The 21,154-nt window shown below is 46.3% G+C and overlaps 1 protein-coding gene across 3 annotated transcripts in view; it reads left to right on the top strand.

The window, feature by feature from the left end:
* Positions 1-3,351: 3,351 nt before the first annotated feature.
* Positions 3,352-21,154, top strand: part of BEST3 (bestrophin 3) — a 46,799-nt gene continuing 28,996 nt past the window's right edge. For all 3 annotated transcript variants that reach the window (XR_016441794.1, XR_016441793.1, XM_090042515.1), the window contains exons 1-4: positions 3,352-3,515; positions 12,971-13,140; positions 14,810-14,904; positions 15,483-15,716. Coding sequence is in view for 1 of the 3 variants with exons in the window: in XM_090042515.1 (XP_089898641.1) it covers positions 12,989-13,140; positions 14,810-14,904; positions 15,483-15,716 (481 nt within the window). In the remaining 2 variants the exon portion in view is untranslated. The remainder of the gene's footprint in view (positions 3,516-12,970; positions 13,141-14,809; positions 14,905-15,482; positions 15,717-21,154) is intronic.

Here is a 21,154-nt window from a genome sequence, read left to right as displayed (position 1 = left end):
CATAAGTTGGATGGAGATGGCCAGCTACTTGAGTTCAATGGAGGATCCATGGTACTTTGGTTTCATTATTTTTGTGGGACTCAGAGAAATTTAATCATTACCCTACAGGAGATAGCTTTGCTTCACTTGCTCCACAGCCAAGCACACACCAAGTGTCTGAACTTGAGGTTCCTTTTTGCTAAGTGGGATTATTACTGCAAAAACACATCAGCAGCAGAGTAAAACTAACCTGTCTCACAATGGTCTACCAATTGTTTCCCTGTTGTTGCAGTGACAGGATACTGGCAGTGCTCTTATCTCCCCTGCTTTGACTTATGGCTAGGGGTCTAATGAACTCAAGCCAGCTGCTGGCCAATATAGTGGGAAGATTAATAGATTCATAAATATTAGGGGCTGGAAGGGACCTCACAAAATCGAGTCCAGCCCCCCTGCCTTAGGCAGGAAGGCTCCAGGGGTCAAGTGATCCCAGCAAGATAATCAACCAAACACATTTTAAAAGAGTCCAGAGTAGATGCTTGCACCACCTCTGGGGGGAGTCTGTTCCAGACTCTGGACACTTAGACTGTAAAGAGGTGTTTACTTGTGTCCAGTCTAAATCAGCCTTCCAGAAGTTTGTGGCCATTAGACCTTCTTATCCCTAGGAGCCCGGGTGAACAACTGTTCTCCGAGCTCCTGGTATACCCCCTTATATACCTATAAGTGGCTGCCACCAAGTCTCCCCTGAGCCGTCTCTTCTCCAGGATGAAGAGTTCCATGTCCTTTAGTCTTTCCTCCTAAGGCTTGCACTCTTGGCCTTTGATCCTAAAATGCCCAGCCTGGCAGCCAGTTTTGCAGGCTGAGCATGGTGCATGCCCCCCTCCCCATGCCTCTGATTGGCTGAGAAGCCACAGTGGCCCTGCCCTTCACCACTGATTGACTGTGAGAGATGTCCATCATGCAGCCCTGCCCTTTGTTGCCAATTGGTAGAAAGGGGCAGGGTTAGGGTTAGGGTACTTGCAGCAACTCAGCAGTGAGGGTAAGGGCACGAGCCTCTCTTCCCCTTCCTCCCCCAACGGGCTATGCTACCAGGCCACAGTAACCACAAGGACTGCTGGGTCCTCAGAGGGAGCCAGTATTTTATTTTGAGTATAGTTTTTTTTTTGTTTGTTTTTTGCCAAAAGAGCAGAGCCAGTGCTTTTTCACAGAGCCTGCCCAAAATTGCAGTTTCTGCAAAAATTGCAAAATCACAATTTCAGTTGGTCCCTACTTATGGCATGGTATAGGGTCTTGGCTGTGTTTTGGGCATTGTGCCTTGTAATGAAATGTGAGAGTTTGAAGTTGCAATTTTGTAGCTTCTTTGGGTTAGTGAAATCCTACCAGTGCAGGGGACTAGACTCAATGGTCCACAAGGCCACTTCTAGTCCTAGTCCTGTTTTCCTGTATGAACATTGCAATATAATGTCACAGCAGAAAAGATATATCCAAATGCAATATCTTTCAAAATGGGTTTAAATTCACACAGGATCTCTACTTCCTTTGCTTGACACAAAACATGGCATTGATTCCCCAAAGTTAAAGTCAGGCTTTCCTGAATGGAAGAGCATAATTCCAAATGTGGTCACCAGTAGCTGGGAAATGGTATAACCAGCTGGATTGGAGAACACACTCAGTCACCAACCTTTTTTTTAGCAAGTGTCCTACAGAAGCTCTGGCTACAAGTGAAATGTCTTTACCTCAGGAAAGGAGGAACTCCAGGGAAGAGGAGTAGTAAGACCACTTGCTGACCTTTGGATGAATTCTCTCCGAATACAGAGAACTGCAGTGGTAGAGGGCAATGCATTTTACACTTCTTGATGGAAACTTAAGTGGATCTGTCTGGAATCTTTTTCTATCATTTCTGAGTCTTATGTCTTCTGAAAAATAGCTTAGAACTAGCTTAGTCTTGGCTGGTTTTCCTCATTATTTAAGAATATTGGAGGGCACCTTGGAAAAACACCCCATACTACCTGTCCGTTATCCATTGTCCAAGTGGTGTCAGTTACTGCTCAAACGCTGTTCTCAAGCAAAGATTAATTATTTTTGGTCTGAGTGGGTGCATCTACATGAGACACTAACCGTGCACTAACTAATTCTACTGTGCATAATTGCAGCAAGTAAAAACCATGCTAATGCAATAATATCCAGTAGAATTAATCTACTGCACATTAGCATCATCTAAAAAAGGTGCACCAGTGCTACTGCACAGTAAAACCAGTTACAGCATGTTACGTTAGTACCTGTAATAACAGGTACTAACCTAATGTGCCATAATTACGGCACATTAATAAATGCAGAGATGTGCCTACTGAGTATTATAAACAGTACTATTAAAACACCTCAATTGCTAGGAGTTTTCGTATGAAAGGCAGTTGCTATAATAGGAAGAAGCAGCATATTTTTCTGGGCCAAACCATTTAATGTTAAAAAAATTTGTCATGTTTGACCAGAGCCCACTGCCTCATCCCAAAACACACCCACAACAGGGATTAACGGCCTTGCCTGTTTTGATATCTGAAAGTCTTCCAGCTACTGTGAAAGAGGAAAAAGCAGATGACTACAAATTATTTCCTTTGGAGGCAACTTGTAATTAACCAAATGTGCTCCTCTATTGGTGGGTGCATAATGATGACACCTGAGGGAAGGGCAGAAAAAGCTCTCATCAGAAAAATACCTTTTTCAATTGGTCTGAACAATATTGTCATTTTTCTCTCTCTCTGCTATATTCAATTAATTTGCAGTCATATTGTTCCACTGATTTTATACAAAATGCTAAAGTAAATGGAGCATCCTCCTGTTCTCTCTCTCCTTTTTATCACATTTAACGTCTTCCCAGAAATACCATGATTCACGAAAGACAGAATTCATCGGATGGAGGCAGGGAGAGTTGTGCCCAGATGCCCTGATTCTGCAGACATACCCTCAGGCTTAAATGTACTACCACATATAGCTTCTTTGAAACTACTTTGGAATTACTTTTGTGGCAGGAACATTAATAATGCATGTAAGTCTATGCAGGACTGAGACCAGGCTGATCATGGTTTCTGAGTCACAAAGGAAAACACTCATCCCTTATTTACTCCATTTTGGAGACAAAGGAAAGAAAATAAATGGTTTAAGGCCATCCGAACCTTTGCAAACTCCCCATTCAAATTAAAGGGGTCCTGTGGAAGGCAAGTACTATTATAATTATAGACTAGGAAAGAGCAAGATCAGCAGCTGCTGCTTCTGCTTGTGTTTGTTCCCTGCCGTAACTGACAGCAGGGAGGACTTGGCAAAAACAGGCTTCCAGAAGTGGAAAGACATTTAACCCCTGTGCTTGTCAGTCCACTTCTTGAGGGGCTCAGTAGAAGCAATTCCCTGACAGGCTGTACACCTAAGGTGAAGAAGAGAGAAAAGCAGTCATTTCAGACCTGAAGGATACTTCACTGGGGACACTTGAAAAAGAGAAAGGGTCCAGGATTTTCCTTGGATTTTGAGCAACCAAGGCAGAAGAGCAGGTTAGTGTATACAGAATGTGCTTAATGCATTTTTATATTGGACTTGATTTGAACCTCTGTCTACCTCTCTAATGTACCAGGCAGAAGTAAATAAAACGGTACAAATGTAGTGGTTAATTCTGCACATCAGCATTATTTATATAGACTGTAATGTATATGGAACAGTGAATTAGGAAACTGCTTGCCATGATTTTCTGCAGTTGTTTCTCTCTTAACTCTAATGCACCCAGCCTTGCCCAGACAAAATTCCCATTTACTACTGCGTTCAATATTAATATAAAAACAATAACCTGTGCTTTTAAGTACTTGTGCCAAAGGGCTTCTGGTTACATTAGAAGAGTAAAATAATACCTAGTACACTGTAGTAGGTCATGGAGTCTAACTAAAGTCTGAGGGCAAACATACTGAAGGGAAGGATACTCGGGCACTCTAGATATTAACTAAATTCTATATTGATGTAAACTAGGACAAGTGGTGTAGTGTCAATGAAGTGGAGCTCAGTTACACTAGCAGAAAATTCAGCCTTATACCTGCTAATGAAATTAATAATAATACAAAACTTAGTAAGACATTTTGTAACACTAATCACTCTAGTCTCCTTATGCCTAGTTTCTACAAAGCATGCCGCAAACCATGAAATATGCATTTTATACTATACTTTCCCACTGCTCTATGTTGTATTTTATATAAAAAGCTATAACTGGAGACTGTAAGTATGTCTGCAGAGCTAAACACAAGAGTAATGCTAAATCTGTGCTCACTGTGTTGTGAAACATAATCACATATTGTGGGACCATTAGATCAGCTAGTCTGACCTTCTGTAAAGCGCAGGGCATTGACTCTCATCCAAAAACCCCTTTTAGGAGCCTAACAATATTAAAAAGACTGAAGCAATTCAATCCTTAGGAAACTAAATTGGTTTGAGCCACAAGAAAAAACAGGATCAACTAAAGTATAAAAGCCCAAGGCCCCGGCAACAGCAAGGAACTGATTAAGCGAGTTGTGCCCAGATGGTCCCAGCCCAAGAATGACACCTAATGCCATGTTGGAAAGCAAAAGAACCCAAGGTCACTGACAGTCTAAACAAAAGAAACATTTCCTTCCTACTCCTGTATCAGTACAATGCTGAGAATGTGGGCAGCGCACACCACAAAGTATTTAGAACGAGGATTCCCCTGTATCCTGCAAAATACCAGTTGTCCTCATCCAGGGCCCTACCTCCAACAGTGGTCAGTTTCTGAATCAAGCAGACTTCAAAGGAAAATAGGGAAAAAAAGGCATCTGCTTAATAGTCCACTGGCGTACCAATCTTTCCTGATTCCTTCAGGCCTCTTGAAGCATGCTATTTGATTATAGTTATAATTTTACTACAGAGCTGTAAATGTTGTAAGCATTAGGGCTGTGCAAGCCTTTGGACCCGGAGAAGCTTTGGACAATTCGGCATCTGAAGCAGCATGTCCGGATCAAAGTGCTGGCTTTGTTAGGCTTTCTGAAGTGGTTTGGAGCTTCGGAAAAGCTTTGGAGCCACATCAGACTGCCAGACCAAACAGCACCCACAAGCTAAGGAGGATAGTTGGAGAAGCGCTGAGGTCCCAGAGGGGAGGGGAGCCAGGTGTCCAAGGAGAGTGGTTGCTCCTTAAGGAGACAATCCTCCAAGCCCAAAGGAAGGTAATCCCAACGAGGATCAAAGGGAGCCTCCATGGCTCACCAAAAGCATCCGGGAATGTCTCATTGCTAAAAAGGAGGTTTACACCCAGTGGAAAGAAGGGTCATCACCAGGGAGGACTATTCTGTAGTTGCTCGGGGATGTAGGGAGGAAGTTAGGAAGGCCAAGGCAGAGATGGAACTGGGAGTAGCTTCCCAGATTAAGGACAATAAGAAGTCCTTTTTTAAATACATAGTGGGTAAAAAGAAGGTCCCAGGTAATGCAGGGCCCTTGCAGGACACGGTGGGAAATTTGGTCATCACACCAGATGGCAAGGCTAACATGTTTAACGATTTCTTTGCCTCCATCTTCCTAAGAAGGGACCAGAACAGCCACCTCCCTGCTGGGCCCCCCTCGGGCCCCGGGGGAGGCACACCTGGGCCACGGGTTAGCAAGGATTTAGTTAGGGAGCTTCTGGAGGGGTTGGATGTATTCAAGTCAGCCGGTCCGGATGATCTCCACCCTAGAGTTCTAAAGGAACTGGCCAAGGTCATTGCAAGTCCCCTGGCATGGCTTTACAAGCACTCGTGGTGCTCTGGTGAAGTACCGGAGGACTGGAAGAGGGCCAACGTGGTCCCCATCTTCAAAAAAGGCAGGAAGGAGGACCCGGGAAACTATAGGCCGGTTAGTCTTACCTTGATCCTAGGTAAGCTGTTTGAGAAAATTATGCTGGCACACATCCAGGAGGGGCCAGCAGGGGACTGCATGCTTAGGGGTAACCAACACGGACGGGTTCATCAGTGGCAGGTCCTGTCAGACCAACCTGGTGGCCTTTTACGATCAGATCACCAGATCATTAGATGCAGGGGTAGCAGTGGACATAGTCTTCCTGGACTTCCGGAAGGCTTTTGACACTGTCTCTCACCCTGTTCTCATTAAGACACCGGGGGGCTGTGGTGTAGACACCCACACAGTCAAATGGGTCACCAACTGGCTGGAGGGCCGCACCCAGAGGGTGGTAGTGGATGGGTCCTTCTCAACCTGGAAGGACATGGGTGTAGGGGAGTGACTCTTTAGCCACAGTATGTACCGCCTCCCCATCTCAGGACCACCCACTGGAGGCGGAAGGAGCGACTCACCACTGGGCGGGTGTTCGTACGCGCCTGTCTTTCCTGCCACGACTTTGACTCCAATAGGTTCAGTTGGTCCAGCGTGTACAGTCCAGAAATGAGACTCCTTCACTCCAGGGTCCCAGGTTGATGAGGGATCCTCCACCCCTACACCCTCGCCCGATCCACCGGGGGCGACCGTCCAACTGGATCGGTCATTCGTTTGTGATGTTCCAAAAAGGAAAACAAGGTGCAGCCAATGAAAAAAACCATGGCCAAGGGCACGTGGGATGTGCCGCCTGCTTCGATTCTCAACAGCCGACCCCGGTGCTCCCCCGTCTGCCGAAGGGTGGGGAAGTCCCCCTTTTACTCCAGGACGGGCTGCTCCGCCCGTATCACCTGAAGGGAAAAGAAGAAAAACAAACAAACGCGTATACCGGCGACTCCTGCGTCCCGGCATCTACTCCGTTGCTGTCCCTTACGTCTCCGGCCTGTACAGGGTCCTGGCCGTTCCCCGCGGCCTTTAGCCTTCTTTGTCCTTGTTGGGCCTGATGCCCTGGGTCTCGAGCCCCGCTGGGGTGCTCCTCTTACCCCAAAAGGTCCGGCCGCACCTCCAAGCGGCTCGGATCTGCCGGAGAGCGCTCCCGCCAGCGTCAACTCCTCCGCCTGCTCCTTCCAGATCCGCCACCTCCTGGGCCAGTTCCGGTGCCCCTTTTATCCTGCTCCGGGCCTCTCCAACGCTCCCTCCTGCTGTGTCCCTGCAAAGGGTAAGTTCCCACCGCGCTCTTTGAGCCCGGGCGCGTGGGGGATTCTCGGGGGCGTCTAGGTGGGGTTGCTCGGAGCCCGCCACCTTCTCTTCTCCCTTACAGTGGGCAGTGGGGTTCTGTAGGGCTTGGTCCTTGGGCCTGCACTGTTCAACATCTTCATCAGTGATTTGGATGAGGGGGTAAAAAGCACCCTCTTCAAATTTGCTGATGACACTAAGATGTGGGGAGACGTGGGCACTGGAAGGATGCAAGAGGCTACAATCAGACCTAGACAGGTTACAAGGGTGGGCGAACGAGAATAGGATGGGTTTCAACACAGACAAGTGCAAGGTGATGCACCTCGGGAGGAACAACCGGCACCATACCTACAGGTTGGGGAACTCCCCTCTTGTCAGCACGGAAGCGGAAAAGGATCTGGGGGTCATCATTGTCTCCAAGATGAACATGGGCCGGCAGTGTGGGGAGGCAGTTAGGAAGGCCAACCGTACCTTGTCAGGCATCCACAGATGCATCTCGAGCAGGTCCAAAGAGGTGATCCTCTCCCTCTATGCGGCACTGGTCAGGCCGCAGCTGGAGTATTGCGTCCAGTTCTGGGCGCCGCACTTCAAGAGGGATGTCGACAGCATGGAGAGGGTCCAGAGGAGGGCCACTCGCATGATCAGGGGGCAGCAGAGCAGGCCCTATGAGGAGAGGCTACGAGACTTAAAGCTGTTCAGCCTCCAAAAGAGAAGGCTGAGGGGGGATCTTGTGGCCTGTTATAAACTAGTCAGGGGGGATCAGCAGGCACTGGGGAAGTCTCTGTTCCCCCAAGCACTGCCAGGAGTGACCAGGAATAATGGTCACAAGCTGGCAGAGGGTAGGTTTAGGCTAGATATCAAGAGGTGCTACTTCACGGTCAGGGCAGCTAGGGTCTGGAACCAGCTTCCAAGAGAAGTGGTGCAGGCTCCTACCCTGGGGGTTTTTAGAGGTTAGATGAACATCTTGCTGGGGTCGTTTGACCCCAGTACTCTTTCCTGCCATGGCAGGGGGTGGGACTAGATAATCTGCTCAAGGTCCCTTCCGACCCTAGAAACTATGAAACCTTGGAGATCTGGCCATAGGGTATAATGGGGAATCAATTAAATAGCTATAACTTTGTTGTTTTTGTCTACTTGGGATGAAACTGGCAGGGGTGGTAGCCTCTGGTGAGGCCACAAAGCCTGCCAAGTTTCAAGAATATCAGTGCAGGGGTTTGGGGGGAACTGCACCTCATGCTGCTGACAGGCAAAACTCATGACATGAGTGACACTGTGTGTGACAGTGCAGCGGGCTGAAAACTGCAGGGGTGGTGGCCCCTGATGAGGCCACAAAGCCTGCCAGCTGTCAATGAGATAGGTGCAGGAGGAGTCTGGCTTCTAGGGCCATGCACTTCTGGCTGCTGACAGGCAAAAACTCGTGACATATGTGTCACTATGTGTTAAGATGCTGTAGGATTAAAGCTGTAGGGATGGTAGCCTCTGCTGTGGCCACAAAGCCTGCCAGCTGTGGAGGAGGTAGGTGCAGGGGTATAAGTTCTGTGGCCCTGCACATCTAGCTGCTGACAGGTAAAACTCATGACATATGTGCTTGTGCTACTGTCTGTCTTGGGGCAGTTGATTGTCTGTATTGATTATTTCCTCTCCTTAGTCTGTGGTTTTATAGGTGTTAATCATTGCTAACTAACTGGCTACATTAGCTAGCTTTTGCGTATTGAGCTGGTCCCTGAGTGAATCATGATTGATTGGTAACTGGTAACACAGTAGCTTAGCAGCCAAGCCTGCAGCAGTGTCTCTCCGCCCCCACCCACCTCTGCCCGCCCCAAGACAGACAGTTGCACAAGCACTCACTGTCACAAGTTTTGCCTATCAGCAGCTAGAGGTACAGGGCCCCAGAACTCAGAAGCCCTGCACCTATCTTCTCAACAGCTGGCAGGCTTTGTGGCCGCAGCAGGAGTACCATCCCTGCAGCTTTCACCCTGCGGCACCTTAACACATACAGTGACACACATCATGAGTTTTGCTTATCTACAGCTTGAGGTGCAGTTCCTCCAAACCCCTGCACTTGTCTCCTTGAAACTTGGCAGGCTTCATGGCCTGAGCAGGGGCCACCACACCTGCCGTTTTCAGCCCACTGCGCCTTAACACACACAGGGTCATCTATGTCACAAGTTTTGCCTGTCATCAGCTTGAGGTACAGCTTCCCCCAAACCCCTGCACCCATCTTCTTGAAACCTGGCAGGCCTTGTGGCCTCACCAAGGGCTACCACCCCTGCCAGGTTCATCCAAATCAGACAAAAAACAACAAAGTTATAGATATTCAATTGATTCCCCATTATACTCTATGGCCGGATCTCTGAGGCAGCTCTGAAGCTTTGGAGCTGCTTCGGCCAGATCAAAGTGGGTACCCAGTCCGGAGCTCTGGAGCGGATCACTGGTATCCAAAGCAGATGGATTCGAAACTGGTTCGAATAGCTGCCTACCCGCACAGGCCTAGTAAGCATGCAAGGCAAGGCAAACAAACCCAAGACCCATGAAGAAAAAGATGAACAAAAGGATTTTTAGGACATAGAATCCCCAAATAGTAGGGTTGGAAGGGTTGTCAGTAGGTAATCTATTCCAATTCTCTGCTGAATGCAGAATCATCCCTGGCTAAACCAATCCCTATCAAGTGTCTATCTAACACGCTTTTAGAAATGTCCAAGGATAGAGACTCCACAGCCTTTCTGGGTAGACTGTTCCAATGTTTAACCAATATTGGATGCAATGTAACAGGATGCATCCAACATAATAGGATGCAGTTCAACAAAGATAAATGTAAGGTACTTCACCTAGGAAGGAGAAATCCCCAGCATACCTACAGGTTGGGGGATGTCCTCCTCAGCAGCTCAGAGGCTGAGAGATATCTTGGAGTCATAGTTGACACCAAGATGAACTTGAGCCAGCCAGCCACATGATTAGTGGTCTCTGTGAAAGATCCTGCCAGGAGAGGTTGAGAGAGCTGGATCTCTTCAGCCTCTACAAAAGATGGTTGAGGGGTGACCATGTGGACGCCTATAAATTTATCAGGGGAGGACAGCAGGGAATTGGGGATGCGTTTACCAGAGTGCCTCAGGGAGTAACTAGGAATAATGGGTGCAACCGAGTGGAGAGTAGATTTAGGTTAGACATTAGGAAGAGTTGAGTTTTTTTTACAATAAGGGTGGCCAGAGTCTGGAATGGGCTTCCAAGAGAGGTGGTGTTGTCACCCAACTTGGAGGTGTTCAAGAGGAGGCTTGACAGTCATCTGACCTTGGTCCTCTTTCCTGCCGGGGCAGGGGGTTGGACACGATGATCCATTGGGTCCCTTCCGACTCTATAAGCTATGAATCAACTTCCTAGTAAGAAAGTTCTTCCTAATCTCCAACCTAAATTTCCTTTGCTGCAATTTAAGACCGTTGCTTCTATCTTGAGCTTATCCTGACATGTCTATCCCGAACTGGGGGTGGTTGTGGCAATACAAGGTAGAGTCACCCACCCAGTCCTGCTCTGTGTATGCCAATTCAGAAATGAGGCAGTGAAATATACTGAAGGTGTCTCTTTCTGCCATATCCAGAACACGGAAAACAGAGAGCTCAAGAGCAGTAGCAGGAGTGTTTTTAGAGCAGTTTGACTCATTTCTGGGATGATGGAGCTGGTGGGTGGGACACGCTTCTCATAAGCAATCCCAGGAGTGCTTCAGAAGTAGCACTGACATGCCCACAGATTCACAGATACTATACTAGAAGAAAATGCTACATTCATCCAGCCCACATACAAGCTGAAGAATTTCTCCCCCAAAATAGGTTACAGCACACATTTTAGGAAGATGTCTTACTGCGCTGACTGTGAATTCACCCTGTCCCAGTACAGAATTCACTGTAGCTGTTCTGATATTTAATTAGCCTCCTACCAAGGAAATGGTATCTTTCCTCAAGACTGAAACTGTCTAATTTCTAGTTCAACCATTGTATCTGTTATGCTTCTGTTAGCATGGTTGAAAAACCTCCATCTACCAGGTCTTTTTCTATATATAGCTACCTATAGATAGGATGTTTCTTTGAGGCTCTCATAAGAAAGATGTGTTGCCCCATTCATACCCTGTGTTCTGCCCTAGAGTTTCTCTCTCTGCAGCCAGCTTCTGAAGCCCCATTTCTGCAGGCTTGACTGTTATCCAGAACTGGAGCTAACAGTTTCCATTTTGATTTCTATTGTAATCCTGGGCTCTCTTGGCATGCAGATCTTGTCCCAGATCAGCCACAATTTAGCTCTCTAGCTGCACTTCAGAGTTCCTTGGAAATGAGGATGTGTAAAATAGGAGAGCTCTGATTTAGAAGCCAAGGCGCAAAAATTCTACCTCCCAGGTTTCTTGCAAGCTGCCAGGCCTGAGGCAGAAATTCTCTGCACAACTCAACAAGCTCAGGAGGGACAATCTGTTAGAAATTGAATCCTTCTGGGTGTCCTTTTCCCTGCTGGGTTTTTTTTTTTCCTACGACAAAAAGAAAAAACAGATAATTTTCATGGCTTATTGTTATACTCAGAATTAGAGGCCTAGATAAGGTGTATTCAAGCATTCTTTAATTCTATCTTAGTAATATTTTTCTAAAAGTAAAAAATCAGAAGTGAGAAGAGAAACTGTGGTATGGAGATATTTATACACCTCACACAGTGTGTGTGGATCAACTTAGGACTAATTTGAGTCCCAAATCAGTCTACAAACAGCGTTAATGTACCTTAACACCTGCACGTGTAGACACCGGCCTTTTTTCACTTATTGTGCAGTAACTTATTACACAGTAAATTTAAGCTGTTGTAAATGCATGTGTATACACACCCACAGTGTAGTAGAAATTATTTTCACCAGTCCAATTGTAAGTACATATAGCATGAGCAAGGTTCAGATATGGGGTATTATTAAAGCTGAACTGAAACATTTCAGATTCATCCACAGCTAACTCCCAAGTTTGTCAGATAATTTCTTATCAACAAAGCCATCTCCATTCCTAGTTTCCTAGAAGGCAAAAGTGGTATTTATGCTAAACCAGCACAAGTGTCTCACTCAGTAATCAACTTGAGATTTATTGACATATCCGCTTTCTCTCTAGAATGACAGAGAAATCTGCTTTGTGTCCATATTTGTATTTTCTTATTTCAAAATGCATAAAAGCACATGTATCACTGTGTGAGGTGTGTAAATATCTATACAAGTCATGCAACATCTTGACAAAGCTACAGGAAAACATTCTTACCTCTAAACTCTTCCCACCATCGAATACAGAGCTTTCTACCCAATCTGCTTGGACAAAGAACTGAAAAAAACAAAGAAAACCATAGACCTGGCATTGTGGGTTAACTTGAATACTGCACTGTTGCACTACACTCCAGAGGAAGGAGTGGGAGGCACCAGTAAAGATGTCTTAGCATCTGACATATAAAAAAAAAAAAGGCCTGTTAGAAGAATTTCCTAGCTGATCTCAGCTGTTGCACTGGCTGATAATGGCAAAGACAATCCTGTAATCACATTAGGCATATAGATTAATGTCACTTCTACAGCTGGTCAAAAATATGTGCGCAGGAGCTATTTTGTGACTTTTTTTCCATTTTTGGTGACATTTCTATTGGTATCTTGAATGACACTATGGAACATATTGGACAGTAGGAGAGTCTGTGGAGAACAGGAGTAATATGTTCCCTTCAGCTGGCACTGCCAAGCAGGCAAGCAGCCACATTCTGCACAAGCTGTGGCTTCTGGATGGTCTTCCAGGGTAACCCCACATAGACAGCATTGCACTAATCTAATCTGCAAGTCACAGAAGTAACTGGGACTGTATTTGGGTTAGGAGACACTCTCTATTGATTTCTTGTGTGGTTTTTTTTTTTGTTTGTTTGTTTACATTTCTAGGCACAGCCTGCCAAGGAGATGACAGTCACTTACTCCAGCAGTGTAGCAAATGCCACTTTCTTTGGATTTCACAGATTGCTCCTCAAGTGGAAAGGTAGCATCTACAAACTGCTGTACAGGGAATTTCTTGTCTTTATTACTCTTTATACAGGGATAAGTGTACTATACAGGTACATTTTTTTCCATGCAAAATACGTGTCATCTTAATCGGCTGCTGACTGATTTTATACTAAATACCATGACCTTTTGCTTGGACTTCTTAATGTTCTTTCATTACCACATTTGCTTTATTTATCTCTTATACAATTTTCAGGAATGTTTAATTACTGTCTAACCATCATGTTCAAATGATTCTAATTTCAGCCTCATGCTAGCAGCTGACTATCACATATTTCATGATCCCCAAATAAATGTCTTCATGGACTCCCATGTTACACAGTGTGCCACGCTAACTCTGCTCTGATTAAATGCTTCTTTTTGAATTGTGAATTCTAATTTTCTTGTCATGCTTGGAGAACTATGTCATCACTGGCAAATAGATGGCATTTTCACAAGGAACTCTGAGAGGTAACTGTTTTATACCGTTCTCTCTCAGGCAACTATAAGTCAAGTTGCCCTGAGTAAAGACTGCAATAAAGCCTCTAAGTTTTAAGGGTCCAAGCCTCAGCTCGATGGAAGCCAAAGGCAGCGACTACCTCACAAGAGGCATGCAACAGCAGTCTATGGCAGGATCAGTACTTAGGTCAAAGTGTTATTCACTCCTATGCCAGAGGCCAGCCTAAGATTTGTGTTATACTTTAGTCCCAATGAAATCCCCAACTGTGATGTAGGTGAGGCCTGTGCTAGTCCCCAGAAATAGGGCAAATTTCAACCTCCATGAAAACTAGATTTCTTAATCAAAAACAGACTTTTGTTAGTAAAGTGCACTCCTGCTTCGGCTCTCTAACTGGAACTCAATAGCTTTTCCGGTTTTGTAAATCAAATTCTTCAGACTCCATTTTTTTATAAAAGCAATCGCTAATTTTCCTAGAAAAAATACAGGAATCTGTTACAAGACTGAGTCATTAGCATGTAATGAAACATCTTCCTACATGAACAGCAAATCTTATTTTGTAAGGTAAATAAACATAAACCAAAAACCCAAGTATTTTCTAGGTCTCTCTTTTCTGTGAGATCAAATAACAAGTGTGAGGCATATAGCATAAATAAAAAAATAATTGTCTATATATTAACATTTTGTATTTCATTTCTTTCTGCTTAGGAACTAGCTATTGTACTCTATTTTTTTCCCAACATATAGTTAACAGTGTGCCTTACTGTCTATATACTTTTAAAATGTTTTTTAAACTTATGGCCACGATAAGATACTTTAGCAGTAAATATGAGAAAAAAACCACTGCAGTGGAAAAGCAACCTTTTCAAATGACAGAAAGTTATAGATTAGTGCTCCTTTGTAGTTCCAGCAGATCTGATTAGCTCACTTTATTAAATGGTCTTGTTGACAAATGAGAAAATGATCTTTTTGCTGAAGTATCTCACACCAAGATCATTGATCTGTGTTAGGGGCCACATTCATTCCAAGGTAAATAGCACAAGTGGATAATGACTTCCTTTAGAAATGAGAAGATCCTTGTCTCCAGCTCCCTTTATTACATGATACAAATGTTAACATTTTAAATATTCATAAGCTTAATTTCTTTAAAGATTCACCTGTGTGCATTAGCCAAGGCTGTTCCTCATTGCAGTGATGCGGTGTTTTATTCTTAATTGTATTCACTTTATACCTGAAAGAGTGCAGAAATGTTACCAAGGGTTATACACATTTTATTTTTGCTACAGATTTTTTCTTACAGGAAGGCAAAAACGGTTCTTTGAAAAATTATCAATTTACTGTGACCAATATGCTGAACAAATCCCAGTAACCTTTGTGCTTGGTAAGTATAGGTTACATGTGGAAAGAATGCACAAAGCTGCCTCTCCCAGGGTGACACAAATGGCTGTGCATGGAAGCATTTCAGAGCTGAAATGCATGTGGGAACACAGCGGCTCACAATAAAATCGTAATCACCCATTAATGTCGCCTTACAGTCAAATTGCTGTTGTCAAATGAACACCACAGATACTTGAGTCATGAACTTACTAATGAGAGATTAAAGTATTCATAATTGCACTGTGTTTAAAAAAAAAAAAAAATTAGGCCTGATCCTGCAAAATGCTGAGTTCCCTCAGCCCATGCAGACATAAATGAAACGGATGGGTGCTTAGCATTTTCCATGATCTGCTCAATTTCTAACAAGATTTGGCCCCTTGCACTAATATCTGCTTACTAAAAGGCTTTAACAGTAGCAGGCCGTGTATACTTTACACTACAGTAATGATTCTGGAAATACAGCGACTTCCTGGTGTGGATAACTTCTACAATATAAACAGAAGCTCAACTAAGCATTAGAATAGGTGTAAATTTTACAGGAAGATTATAATTTTTATGACATTGATATGCTTTGACCCACAGGGTTCTACGTTACACTGGTGGTGAACCGCTGGTGGAACCAGTTTGTGAATCTGCCATGGCCAGACAGAATTATGTTCTTGATCTCTAGCAATGTTCAGGGACAGGATGAATATGGGCGCTTACTTCGGAGGACTCTGATGCGCTATGTGAATTTAACTTCCCTGCTCATCTTCCGCTCAGTGAGCACAGCTGTGTACAAAAGATTTCCAACCATGGACCATGTGGTAGAAGCAGGTATTGTCAATTTATTATCCCCAGTAAGTTCTTCCCTTACAGACAGGGATCTAAAGAAATCTGCCTCATTTTTCCTTATTTAACCTCTTGTTCAAGTCATACTAGTCCCTGTCAAATCCACCAACCTCTGGCAAAGACAGGATTAAATGACACATTCTGTAGGAGTTGATTTTTATTGCTACTAAATTCTTCATCCAAGGTCAAGACAAAACAAGGGTGCCCCAAATCCCTCGCTCTACTAGGTGTAAAGCAAACTCTTAACTTGGCTGAGGCCTTCAGGACAGAAAATATTTGACATGTGGAGACCCAAGGGCCAATGGGTGCAAGCCTCCCTCCCCTGATCTGAGGGCACCCCCCCATGCCTTGCAATGCTTGCCCAGCTGGGGTGGGGCGGGGCAAGGGCCGAAGGTGCAGCTTGTCCGGGGGGGGTGCAGCTCCCACTACAGCTCTCCGCTTGTTCGGATGTAGCACAGTGGCTCTGTCCCACAGCCCCTGCTGCCAACCCAGTGCGCAGCACAGTGCAGCCCTAGTCTCGCCCACCATGTGCAGATCTGGGGGCACATGCCCCCCTCATGATCTCCCAGATGAGTGGTGGGAGCAGTGACAGGAGCCGCCAGATGAACAGCTCCCGGACCAGCGGTGTGCAGCAGCAACAGGACCTGCACCCCTCCACCGCGCTCCTGAGATGAGCTGCGCCTTTGTCCCATGCCCCCCACCCTGGCAGGGCGGCAGTTGCCCTAGCCCGTCCCAGGCCCAACCCCAATCCCTCGTTCACTGTGGACATATTGATCTTCCCTTGACACCCCTTTCCTCCCCCACTCCTTCCACTACAACAGAGTACCAGCTGGACACAACTGTATGAAGCATCTAAAGGAACCAATCACCCATTTATAACATTGTTGCTATGGGCAAATTGGTCTCAAATTACGATGTTTCGACTTAAGCCACAGCTTTCAGGAACCAATTGCATGATAACTCTGAGGACTGCCTGTAATAACAAGCTGTTCCCTTACATAATAACTTGTATTAGACTAATGTCTGACAAGGAACACGTGTATTCTTTTGAAAGGAAGCTGGTCACTGGCTAAGCCAAAAAGAATTTCCTCTGCAACTCCTCTGCTGTATAGTTATGTTCAGGGTGAGATGCTCTGCCTTCTTCTGAAGTATCCAGCATCTTTGTCAGAGACAATACCAACCTCAATAGATCATTGATCTATACCAGAAAGAATAGGCTGTTCCTGCTGTGGTATCTTGAATTTTGTTTTATTTTGAGAAGCAGTAGTAAGCTAAGGGGAAACATGTTATACACCCCCCCACCCCCCCGGGGTTTAAAATGGTGAAGGGAAAAAATTCCAGTACAATGCATCTTTCTTACTGAAAGAACCAGATCAGGTTAACGTATACTTTTTTTCCCTGAAAGTATGCTGAATTCTAAAATCTTTTTCCTATCGTTTTTTAACAAGTTGTTTACCGGGACTTGAGAGAGGTCAGCAAATCTTATGTCACTCCCTAGCAATCTGCTTCTAATACACACTGGAAAATTACAGCATTTCCAATCAGCTAATCCACCTCTGCCTCCCCATTGCTAAAGACAATCTGTTCTTAAGGAGACAGTGTGTCTGAGGATTCTTAAGCAATAGTTGTAGACTGGAAAATTATCTAATATTTTTATTATATGGAAAATATTCTACCATTGGATCCTTCAATACAGAATGACAATATCATCATTATTTTAAATCTTAATTCATCCTGTACCAGAAACATTTCAATAATAGTACAAGGACAGGTTCTGTTACTCATGGTGAGTAGTATAGTACTCCGAAATTGGTCCCATTCATCGTTTGCTATGGCATAATATAACAGTCTATGTTAAAGCACAATATTCAATATGGCTAGGAGTGGCAGAAACAGATACTTAAAGAGCATCAGTAATTACTGAAGCTTGTGCCAATTTATCACATCACTGTCAAACTGAAAATTGTCACTGCATAAATACTGCTAAACATTTGCCTTTGCAGCAAATGTAGAGATTTTAAGGCAGGGGCAGGCAATTATTTCAGGTGGAGAGCCACTTACCCGAGTTTTGGCAAGCCATCGAGACCTGCAAGGGTAGCCACGCCCCTTGACAAGTGCCCCGCCCCCTGGTCACAATCTTGGACCAGATGTCCCACCCCCCTAACCCCTGAACTTTGCTGCCAGAAGTTCTGCCCCTTGCTGCCCCTCTCCCCCACTGCAGAATTACTCTTTTCAGCAACTGTTTGCCATCTCAGAACCAGCAAAATACCAAATTACATTCTAAAAATCAAATACGTACTACAACATTCATTAATTTGATTTCAAAAAATATTTTGTCCTAATTTACATGTGTTTATGTAGTGTACACAAAGACTATTGTACAATAGTTTAAAATGAAGTCATACACTTGTATATTATTGGGGGAGGAGTGGGAGGGTATAGGTTTATGCTGCGTGGGTATGTGGGGAGGGTGTAGGTGTGTATGTGGGGGAGCATGGATAGGTGTGGGTGGGGTGTATGTGGGGTGAGGGAGCAGGTGGATGTGTGGAGTGTGGGTGGGTTGGAGCTTTGTGGGAGGCTGTGAATAGGTAGGGGAGGGTGGCTGGGGAGGGTTGTGGCATGTCTGGAGGGGGAGGGTTTGCCCATAGCCTCCTGTGGGCAGGGCCCCCCCCAGCACTCCTCCAAACCCAGGCTCCGCGCTCCTGCCCCTGGGACACCGATGGGGCCCTGTACTGCCCCTTGCCACCACTTGCCCCCCCGTCTGCCACCGCTGCCCTTCTGCCACTTCCCCGTCTCCACCCCCAGCTTGCCACTCCGGCACCATGTCCCAGATGCATGGTGGAGACATCAGGATGCAGCAGGAGCTGGACCAGCTTGGCAGGCACCACATGGAGCCAGCCGAGGCTCTCAGGGGCCAAGCCAGCTCCTGCTGCGTCCTGCAGCTGGGAACTATGTGGGGCCAGAGCAACTGGTAACAAGGTGGAGGGGAGTGGCAGCAATGGTGGATAAAGGATGGTGGCAGGTGGGTGGAGTGGCAGCAAGTGGGCACATGAAGCACAACAACAGCTGGGCAGGAGCACAGGGCCTGCATGGTGCACTGGGGCCAGCATGGCTGTATGCAGCAAGGCAGGCTCCACCAGCAGACAGAGGGGGATCCAGTCCAGCTCCAATTAATTGATTGGACAATAATCAAATCTTTTTGTCCCGATTTACATGCATCTGTTTTGTGTACACAAAGGTGATTATATAATAGCTTAAAATGAAGACTTATGCTTATATTGTGTGGGGAGGGAGACATAGGTATGTGGTTATGTGGGGAGGTGGATAGGTATGGGGGTGTGGGGTGAGGGACCATGTGAATGTGTGGAGTGTGGGTGGGTAGGGGGTTTGTGGGAGGCTGTAAGTGTGTAGGGGAGGGTGGCTTGGGAGGGTTGTGGCATGTCTGGAAGGGGAAGGTTTGCCCACAGCCCCCCATGGCAGGCAAAGTCCCCCCAGTGCTCCTCCAAGCCCAGGCTCCAAGTTCCTACCACAGGCCAGGCCCTGTGCTACCACTTTTTGCCACTTCCCCATGTCTGCCACCACTACCCTTCTACTGCTTCCTCACCCCCACACCCCACCCAGCTTACCATTCTGGCACCACATCCCAGCTGCACGGTGGAGACAGCAGGATGCAGCAGGAGCTGGACTGGCCCAGCAGGCACCACATGGAGCCAGCCAAGAATCTCAGAGCCTAGGTTGGCTTCAGCTGCATCCTGTGGCCTGACATTGCAGCTGGGAACCACATGGTGCCAGAGCAATCGGCAGGGAGGTGGAGGGGAGAGGCGGCAATACCAGGCAAATGGCTGCAGCAAGCAAGGAGGAGTGGCAGTGAGTGCACCGAGCTCAATGACAGCTGGGTGGGAGCATGGGGTTCACACAGTTTGCTGGAGCCAGCACCAGAGGGCCAAGAGCGGGGTGGCAGGAGCACAGGCCAGCTGGGCTCTATGGAGCCAGGCCAGGCTGTACCAGCGGGCAGAGGGGGATCTGGCCTGGCTCTAGAGCCCCTGCTGGCCCAGGCCCCATGCTCCTGGCACCCTGCTCTGGGCCCTGCCAACCCTGGTCCCAGCACACCAGTGTGGGCCCCATGCTCCTGCACGCCTGTCACTGCACTCAGCGCATCTGCTCGCTGCCCCTTTCACAGCTTCCCTGCCTGTGGCTGCTGCCGCTCCTCTTTACCCCACGCTGGCCACTCCAGCACCATGTGGTTCCTGGCTGCAAACTGGGATCACATCAACCGGCTCAGCCCGACCCCGAGTGATGGCACCCTATCCCCCTACTTATCTATATTCCTGCCTGCCTACACTGCAGGGAAACAACCCCAGGGTCCCAGGCCAGAACTCTCTCCTCAGCACTGGGCTTCTGGCTGGGGGTGGGGGAGGTGGGGCTAGCTGGGCCTTGCTTCTGCAGCCTCTTGATCCTTCCAATGGCTTCCCTTGGCCCCGTCTCCTGTCATCTTTTCATCTACCCCTGGCTGCCTGTCATATTAAATTTTCTAAATTTTTTAGGGCCCCATGAGCCAGATAAAATGGCCTGGTGGGCTGGATTCACCCCACAGGCTGTATTTTGCCCACAACTGTTTTAAGGCCAGAGGTAACCATTGTATGATCCTCTAGTCTGACTTCCTATTCAACAGAAGGCAGAGAAATTCACCAAGTAATTTCTATAACAAGCCCTGAGCTTCTGAGTACCTTTTACAAAAATCTCCAGTCTCAAGTCAAAGACTACAAATAATGGAGGTTACATCACATCCCTAGGTAAAATGACACAATAGTTTGGCACCCTCATAGTCAGCCTGAATACGTCTGGCTTCAGCTTCCATCCATTGGATCTCTTCTTACCCTGATGTGCTAAACAGCTGTTTCCACAAGTGTGTACTTGTCAAGTGCAAGTCACCTGTTAACCTTTTGGATAAACTAGCTAACTTGACTTTCTTCAGTCCTTTATCATAAGACATGTTTTCCAACACTCAGGTGACAGTTGCAGATCTTCTGAAAATCCTTTTTAATACTTGGAATTGGAGACAGCAGGGGCTAGATCTAATAGCATAATAATCTAGTAGTGGGCAACAAGGGCACCAGCCCCAGGTACCTGCTCTGTGGCACTGCAAAAATGGCAGCCACCACTGTTCCTTGCCCAACTACCTCTGCTGCTGTCCCAGCTGCTATTGACACCCAGGACATGGACCCTGGCTGCTATGTCTCGGGCTTGCTCCGAGCAGTGCAACACCAGACTTTACAATGCCTAGTCATCCTTGTAAAGATGTATTCCATTTTTTCCAATAGCTCAGTGGTTACAGCACTCATACTGGAAGTAAGAGATCATCATTTAATTCCATCCTGTTCTGCCTTTGGTAATTTTAACTTGTATCGTGCATATCCTGCATA

The sequence above is a fragment of the Crocodylus siamensis genome, chromosome 4, assembly GCF_052110815.1.
Source record: "Crocodylus siamensis isolate JL-2025a chromosome 4, ASM5211081v1, whole genome shotgun sequence".
Classification (NCBI taxonomy): Eukaryota; Metazoa; Chordata; order Crocodylia; family Crocodylidae; genus Crocodylus; species Crocodylus siamensis.
This window is presented reverse-complemented; position numbering and strand designations above follow the sequence as displayed.